Raw genomic sequence first — 9,134 nt, 5'->3', positions numbered from 1 at the left:
GTTGGCATTGAGTGTGAACCCCCCCGGGAGTGCCCAGATAACTACCTGGTCTCTAAACTAACCAAAACAGATAAATGGAAGCTTCCCAGTGTGCTCAAACACAAAGATGGAGAAACGTTTTAGTGACCAAAGGGGCTGCAGTTTGTCAGGTAAAACATCAAAGTCCTCCAACCTGCCCAGTGATGTTATTTTTGGCAATTTGTAAAGTGCGGGCAAAAAAAAAAAAAAAAGAAACTAAACAAATAATACAAAATAAGCAAGCAGCCTTTCATCCTCCGCATGTTCACTGTTCAAATTCCATTACTAATCAGAAACTTGCACTGTGTGTTAAAAAAAAAAAAAAAAAAATCCCCTTTCTTTGTGGCCCCCCGGTAGACTCGGATATAAATAAAGAGAAGACAATCCGTCACGTTTACTGTCGACCTTCTGTATCGGAGGAAGTGGTTGGTGACAAGAAGCGAGATGCTGAGCAAAGGGACGACTCTGCTGATGGCTGTGGCTGTGCTCTGCATGACGGCGAGCGCGAAAGGTGAGCTGGGCAACGCGCGGGCTCTGGGTGTCAAAAGGGGGCTTGAATGGGCACAGAATGAATCAAAACACCGCCACTTTACGTGAAGCTTTACTTGCAATTCTCAGTGAGTATTAAGCAGATTACGCAGGAAGAATCAAGACTTGAAGTTTAGCAGAAATTTTAGAAATATTACAATCACGAATATGGATAATGAGGAAAACATCAAAAGGACAAAATGCGGTTTGATAAAATGTGTAACATGAACCTCAGCCAGTGACTGTCTTACCGTCGTCCTCCACTGTTCGATCTTTCTTAAGTCGATGTCCCCTGTCCGGTCTGTACTGACTTGGATCTTTAATCCTGAAATCGAAATAAAACATTGATGGACTCCTAGCTAAAGGGGCACACAAACGCACTGACCAAGAGATGCTTATTAGAAACTTTCATTACACATATTGGACCAGGAAGAATAAGAGAGGAGAGAGTAAATAAAGTACTCATTTAACACTCATTTTAAAAATACTACAGTTATGGAAATGGATAAAGGTGAATACATAAACATCACAAAATCGAATTAAACTTCTAGGTCTTTGATCAATGTGGAATATGAATTACGTTAAATTTAATACCTTATCATCGTCCTCTTCCTATCTTTCCTTTCCAAGCTGTCTGTTTTGCCTCATTCAGAAATCTGAAATAAAATAAAATCTGATTAAACAGTCTAAATAGTCACACATTTCCACCAAAATAAAAGGATAAGTGTCGGTGCAACTGTGTGTCCTTCCAGGTTGCTTTGTCTCTGTCATTCCAACAGGTGGTGCATCACAAACATTTATGCTATTAAAATGCATAGCATTTGTCATTCCAACAGGTGGCACATCACAAATATTTGTAGTAATAAAATGCACAGCATTTGTCATTCCAACAGGTGGCACATCACAAATATTTGTAGTAATAAAATGCACAGCATTTGTCATTTCAACAGGTGGCACATCACAAATATTTGTAGTAATAAAATGTACAGCATTTGTCATTCCAACAGGTGGCACATCACAAATATTTGTAGTAATAAAATGCACAGCATTTGTCATTCCAACAGGTGGCACATCACAAATATTTGTAGTAATAAAATGCACAGCATTTGTCATTCCAACAGGTGGCACATCACAAATATTTGTAGTAATAAAATGCACAGCATTTGTCATTCAAACAGGTGGCACATCAAAAATATTTGTAGTAATAAAATGCATAGTATTTGTCATTCCAACAGGTGGCACATCACAAATATTTGTAGTAATAAAATGCACAGCATTTGTCATTCCAACAGGTGGCACATCACAAATATTTGTAGTAATAAAATGCACAGCATTTGTCATTCAAACAGGTGGCACATCAAAAATATTTGTAGTAATAAAATGCATAGTATTTGTCATTCCAACAGGTGGCACGTCACAAATAAGAAATAAAATGCATAGCATTTGTCATTCCAACAGACAGCATGTCACAAAAATTTGTAGTAATAAAATGCATAGCATATCTCATTCCAACAGGTGGCACGTCACAAATATTTGCCGTAATAAAATGCATAATATTTGTCATGCATTTGTCATGCCAACAAATGGCATGTCACAAATATTTGTAGTAATAAAATGCAGAGCGTTTGTCATTCCAACAGGTGGAATGTCACAAATATTTGTAGTAATAAAATGCAATGCATTTGTCATTCCAACAGGTGGCACATCACACATATTTGTAGTAATAAAATACATAATATTTGTCATGCATTTGTCATTCCAACAGGTGGCACATCACACAAATTTGTAGTAATAAAATGCATAGCATATGTCATTCCAACAGGTGGCATGTCACAAATATTTGCCGTAATTAAATGCATAATATTTGTCATGCATTTGTCATGCCAACAGATGGCATGTCACAAATATTTGTAGTAATAAAATGCAGAGCATTTGTCATTCCAACAGGTGGCATGCCACAGATATTTATAGTAATAAAATGCATAGCATTTGTCATTCCAACAGGTGGAATGTCACAAATATTTGTAGTAATAAAATGCAATGCATTTGTCATTCCAACAGGTGGCACATCACACATATTTGTAGTAATAAAATGCATAAAATTTGTCACACATTTGTCATTCCAACAGGTGGCACATCACAAATATTTGTAGTAATACAATGCAGAGCATTTGTCATTCTAACAGGTGGCACATCACAAATATTTGTAGTAATAAAATGGATAGCATTTGTCATGCATTTGACATTCCAACAGATAGCACGTCACAAAAATTTGTAGGAATAAAATGAATAGCATTTGTCAACAGATGGCATGTCAAAAATATTTGCAGCAATAAAATACATTGCATTTGTCATTCCAACATTGTCATAAACATTAGCACTGCATTTATGAATCCCATTCCAAATGACAAATAACAAACATATGCATCGCATGGTGCACTGCAAACATTAATGCTGACGTCTTGGATTTCAGCCTGTCTTAGATGGGTAGCTCAGCTAGTCCACCTTAATAAACGAACATGTGTTTGTGCCTCTGTGTATCTGTGTGTCCGTCCTGCAGCTATGTCTCAGTTATATGCAATGGAATGAAAAATGTCATGTATTTCATTATCACAGAATACTCGTACATTCCAGCAGCTAGTGTATTGCAAATGTTAACAGCGAGTTGGTGGAGGTCTATGTAGGTTACTGTCTTAGATGGGTAGAAGTTGTAGCTTCAACTATTCCTCTGGCCGCTCACCTACCTGTCACGATGTCACCTTCAATCCTGTCACCTTGGTATTATCATTATTATTATTATTAATATTACAGTTTCCTTGCGGTCAAGCTCTTATTGCTCTCTCTTTATCGCACTCTCAGAATGACTCGCAGAGCACCCACAACATGCCGCAGCCTTTGAAGAAGCTGTAAATAAATGAGTAGCACGTGCCAAGCTGTGTTCAGACAGTTCAGACCTCCTCTAGCAGGCCTTGTCTTGTATTCCTGTGCGCTTGGCATTTCCAGTGTTGTATGCTTCGCTACTGTATGTACACTCAGTACGCTTTGAGAATATTTTTGCTCGAGTATAAAATTCCCCGTCTACTTTCATTTTTACATCATAGCATTTTCAAACATAAATGACTACTTCTACTCCTGACACATTTGTTACTGCAATAAAACACAGAAAACAAAAGGGCTACTCAACTATGCAGAACTTTGCTCAGCCAGTTATCAGAAATACAGATGTCTGCTCCACCACCATATCTCTAACTTGTATGTTATAATGGAAGTGGTACAAAGAGGTCACTCAGGAAGCTGCTGACTATCCTCAACAAAGGGCCATCTTAACGTATGGGTACAAAGGGCACTGGCCGAGGGCTCCAGGAGCGCAGGGGCCTACGGTGTTGCTGATGCCAATGTATGTTTCTGTTTTGCCATCATAATAGGGGCACCAGCGCACCACTTTGTACAGGGACCTTTGGCACTGTTAAGACAGTCCTGTGCTGGACAATGACAGTCACCCCTCAGAGTGAGACAACCGTGCTGCCCCGAGGATAAATTAAGGTCAAATTTAGGTTGTTCCTACCCTCAGCTATCAGGCTCTATAATGAGCCACCCCTCGGCTGAGGTAGTGCTGTGCCCCCTGTGTTCTACCATCTACTGAGGTGGTCAAGCAGACATCTTAAGAGACAATGACGCCATGTGCAGGATACGGTGCCAGTGACATCTGCAAGTGTGAAAATATTATTCATAAGTATGTTCAATTCAAATCACTTTAAACTTACACTTTTTTAATCTACAAACTGTACATATAATTCATGCTATACAGTATGTAGATTTGTACCTTACTAGCATACTTACGACTACTATTATTTTTGTATTATGGATATTTGTACCTTTTTTGTCTGCTGCTGAAACCCTGCAATTTCCTTTAGGATTAATAACATGTCTATCTATCTATCTATCTATCTATCTATCTATCTATCTATCTATCTATCTATCTATCTATCTATCTATCTATCTATCATATAGTGCCTTTTCTATCTATCTATCTATCATATAGTGCCTTTTCTATCTATCTATCTATCTATCTATCTATCTATCTATCTACCTATCTATCTATCTATCTATCATATAGTGCCTTTTCTATCTATCTATCAATCATATAGTGCTTTTTCTATCTATCTATCTATCATATAGTGCCTTTTCTATCTGTCTATTATATAGTGCCTAATAATAATAATAATAATAAAAATAATAATACCGTATATTTACATAGTGCTTTTTCTCACTACTCAAAGTGCTCCTATTATGCCTTTCCTATCTATTCTATAGTTCTTTTCATATCTATCAATTATATACTACCTTTCTGATCTATTTATCTATAATAATAATAATAATAATAATACTTTACATTTAAATAGTGCTTTTTCTCATTACTCAAAGTGCTCCTATAGTGCCTATATATCAATCGTTGTATTTTATAGTGTCTTCTGTATCTATTTATATATTATATAGTGCCTTTCACATCTACCTACTGTATAGTGCTTTTCATATCTAGTGCTTTTCAATTATGGGAGGAAACCGACACAGACACGGGGAGAACATGCAAACTCCACATAGGGAGGACCCAGGAAGCAAACCCAGGTCTCCTTACAGCGCTACCACTGAGCCACTGTGCCACCCAAGACTGATATTTATTATTATTATTAATTTCAGGGCTTAGTCCTGGCTGTAAGTGCTGAACAAAGGAAGAACTTCTGAGCGCCAAGTTAAAAGGGATCTTTTGTTTGTCTGATTTCTCTCTTCACAGACATTACACACCGCAGTCGCTGTTTGTGCATTGATGTGTCAGACAAACTTGTGGCACCAAAGGAGATTAAAGCCATCGAAATCCTGCCACCATCCAGCACCTGTGACAACGTTGAAATGATGTGAGCACCAGGAAGTCTTTTTTCCTTTCTTTTTGCTTCCTACTTCATACTTGTTAAACTTTTTGTGGAAAATATCTTGTAAAGTTAATATGAGGGATGAGACTGTAAAATTGTTTTGGTTATATTAAAACAAAGAGTTTGAACAGCGGAGACGGGCACGGGTCGGGCACACAGAGTCAGTATCGATTGTTCGCCAAGCACAGCCGTGCTAACTCAAGTCGACATCAAAATGTAAACCTGGTTAGTCCATCCATCCATTTTCCAACCCGCTGAATCCGAACACAGGGTCACGGGGGTCTGCTGGAGCCAATCCCAGCCAACACAGGGGGCAAGGCAGGAAACAATCCTGGGCAGGGTGCCAACCCACCACAGGACACACACAAACACACCCACACACCAAGCACACACTAGGGCCAATTTAGAATCGCCAATCCACCTAACCTGCATGTCTTTGGACTGTGGGAGGAAACCCACGCAGACACGGGGAGAACATAACCTGGTTAGTGCTAAACAAAATAATTTTCCAGCTTTGTCTTTACTACCATCTGGCCTTAGAATGGAGTATTGAAACAGTGCACTATTCTGTCTCAGTATGGCTGACTAGATACAGGAGAGCAGGAGGGAGAGAGAAACAGAGAGAGAGGAGAAAAGAAAAGAAAAGAAAAGAAAAGAAAAGAAGGGTCTCGAATCTCAGCAGCCCAAATATCTTCAGTTGGGTTGTTTGACCCAAATGATGACACCCACCCTGTCTGCCCTCTAGTTATTCGCATTTGCCACTCTGAGCATTTTGTGATATCAGTAAGGAGCTTTGGGGTCACTTTGAAAGGTGCTATAATGAAGATTTATCAGTTGAAATGCCTGCCAGCAGACCCTCACTTCAATGTGTGCCATTGTTCTGTTGCAGTGTTCGCTTGAAAAATGGAAATAGCTACTGCCTGGATCCAAAATTCAAGAGGCTAATTTTAAAACTGAAAAAGTAAGTAACTGTCTGTCCATCCTTTAATTGTAACTAAGTGCTCACAAGTTGTTTTGTCATGGCTGATACTATGAGGTGCCGGTGGCACAGAAAGGATAATACTTTATAAGAAGATTTATAGGGGTACAAATGTATTGAATATAGAGACCACAGGTACACACTGAATATAATAATAATAATAATACAATTTATTTATATAGTGTTTTCCTATGCTCATTAATTGGACTTCAAGGCATAAATTAATTGGAATAAATGCAAGCCTTCCCCTTTTGTGTATTATTTATGTCCATCTGTTCATAAAATAAAACATCATGGTGCAAACTTCAGCATCCATATCTATCTATCTATCTTTTATATAGTGTCTTTCATATCTATCTATCTATTATATAGTGCCTTTCATATCTATCTATCTATCTATCTATTATATAGTGCCTTTTCTATCTATCTATCCATCTATCTATCTGTCTATCTATCTGTTATATAGTGTCTTTAATTTCTATCTATCTATTATATAGTGTCTTTTATATCTACCTATCTATTATATAGTGCCTTTCATATCTATCTATTATATTGTGCCTTTTCTATCTATCCATCTATCTATCTGTTATATAGTGTCTTTAATTTCTATCTATTATATAGTGTATTTCATATCTTTCTGTTATATAGTGCCTTTTCTATCTATCTATTTATCTATCTATCTATTATATAGTGCCTTTCATATATATCTATCTATCTGTCTGTTATATAGTGTCTTTCATATCTATTATATAGTGCCTTTAATTTCTATCTATAAATTATATAGTGCCTTTTCTATCTATCTATCTGTTATATAGTGTCTTTAATTTTTATCTATTATATAGTGCCTTTCATATCTATCTATTTATCTATTATATAATGTCTTTCATATCTATCTATTCTATAGTGCCTTTTCTATCTATCTATCTATTATATACTGCCTTTCATTTCTATTTGTCTATTATATAGTGCCTTTCATATCTTTATCTATCTATTATATAGTGCCTTTAATTTCTATCTATAAATTATATAGTGCCTTTTCTATCTATCTATCTGTTATATAGTGTCTTTAATTTTTATCTATTATATAGTGCCTTTCATATCTATCTATTTATCTATTATATAATGTCTTTCATATCTATCTATCTATTATATACTGCCTTTCATTTCTATTTATCGATTATATAGTGCCTTTCATATCTTTCTATCTATCTATTATATAGTGCCTTTAATTTCTATCTATAAATTATATAGTGCCTTTCCTATTTATCTGTCTATCTATTTATAGATTATTTTTTCTTTTATCTGTCTCTTTTCTTTTCTAGGAGAAGCACCTGAGGGAAGCAACCAAAGTACAATGAACTCCATGGGGGTCTCTGCTCGTTATGAATGTATAAAACATGCTCAGAATATTAGAACACTGCTGGACAAGAGTCCATGAATGAAAAGCTTTGTATTCTGTCAATTATCTTGAAAATCTGCTAAAATATTTGTACCTTTTTGGAGCAGGAGAGGATGATGGGAAGCTTTATGTTCAGCACATGAATGTCTTAAATATGCTAATCATATTCACACCCCTTGATGCAAGGGGGTCTGTAGATGTTAAGATGGAATCTTTTAATCTTTAATTATTAAGTTCTTTCACAAATGCATGCTAACTTTGGACTTGTACTTAATGGTGAATAAAGGTGGGTCACCACATTCCAGAAAACTTGACCCGATGATCACCTCAGTTGAGACCGCCTCTGATTCTTAGGAGTCAACCATTCTGCTGTTTTTCATTTTTGTATTCTGTAGTTTTCTTTATGTCTCAAATGAACCGTTTGGATTGGAGTACAAATACTGATTATTTCCTAAATATCTGCTTTCTTATATAAAATTATTTTGACCTAAAACAATTGTTCTGGCACCCATCAGTTCATTTCTAATCGTTTGGCAAATTCTTGTGGTTGTACACGAAGAGTTAATGCTGCAGCTCCTCCTCTTCCTCCTGCTGCTGCCGCATGTGACAGGAAGTAGGAGGAGCAGGAAGTGAGTGCAGCAGCGGCAGGCAGGCAGCATGGTGTTCTTGTTCCCTCCTGTCACTACCCGATCTGCACTGCCTGCCCAATCTGTGCTCACATGCGAACTGAAAGTCGATTTCATTGCACACATTATGGCGCTGCTCAGGTAGTGACAGTTGTCAAAAGTCATTTTTAGTGAGTAGAGAGCGCGTGCACAATGCAAATCAAATAGGGACCTGTCCTAAAATAAAATAAAATAAATCAAATAAAGCAGCATCGTGTAAGAGTTCTGCGCATGTTAATTTTTTTGTTCTAATGTTCTAAAGTACAGAAGATGTAAAAAAAAATGGGGGAAATTGGGTAGTTGAACATTTGGCTTGCTATAAAAATCTAAAAATATTCTTCACAGAAAACACAATAGATGTTTTCCCACCACAGGAACTTTGTTATCAGGAACTAATGAGTAATTAATATACAGCGTTATGAAAAAGTTTTTGAACCCCTCTCAGCCTGCATAATAACTGACTCTCCTCTCAACAATAAAGATATCAGTGGTATGTCTTTCATTTACTAGGAACATCTGAGTACTGCTGTGTTTTCCGAACAAAGATTTTTAGTGACGCAGTATTTAGTTGTATGAAATTAAATCAAATGTGAAACACTGGCTGTACACAAATGTGG

General features: G+C 36.7%; 1 protein-coding gene across 1 annotated transcript; it reads left to right on the top strand.

Annotated features, from left to right (window-relative positions):
- Window positions 1-380: 380 nt before the first annotated feature.
- Window positions 381-8,175, top strand: LOC114660015 (C-X-C motif chemokine 11-like). Its single transcript, XM_028812547.2, has 4 exons — window positions 381-529; window positions 5,339-5,459; window positions 6,364-6,435; window positions 7,776-8,175. The coding sequence occupies exons 1-4, from the start codon at window positions 463-465 to the stop codon at window positions 7,786-7,788; spliced, it is 273 nt and encodes a 90-aa protein (XP_028668380.1). The 5' UTR covers window positions 381-462; the 3' UTR covers window positions 7,789-8,175.
- The last annotated feature ends 959 nt before the right edge of the window (window positions 8,176-9,134 follow it).

Source organism: Erpetoichthys calabaricus, chromosome 11 (genome assembly GCF_900747795.2).
Source record: "Erpetoichthys calabaricus chromosome 11, fErpCal1.3, whole genome shotgun sequence".
Lineage (NCBI taxonomy): Eukaryota > Metazoa > Chordata > Cladistia > Polypteriformes > Polypteridae > Erpetoichthys > Erpetoichthys calabaricus.
Note: the sequence above shows the minus strand (reverse complement) of the source record. Positions and strands in the feature narration are given on the sequence as shown.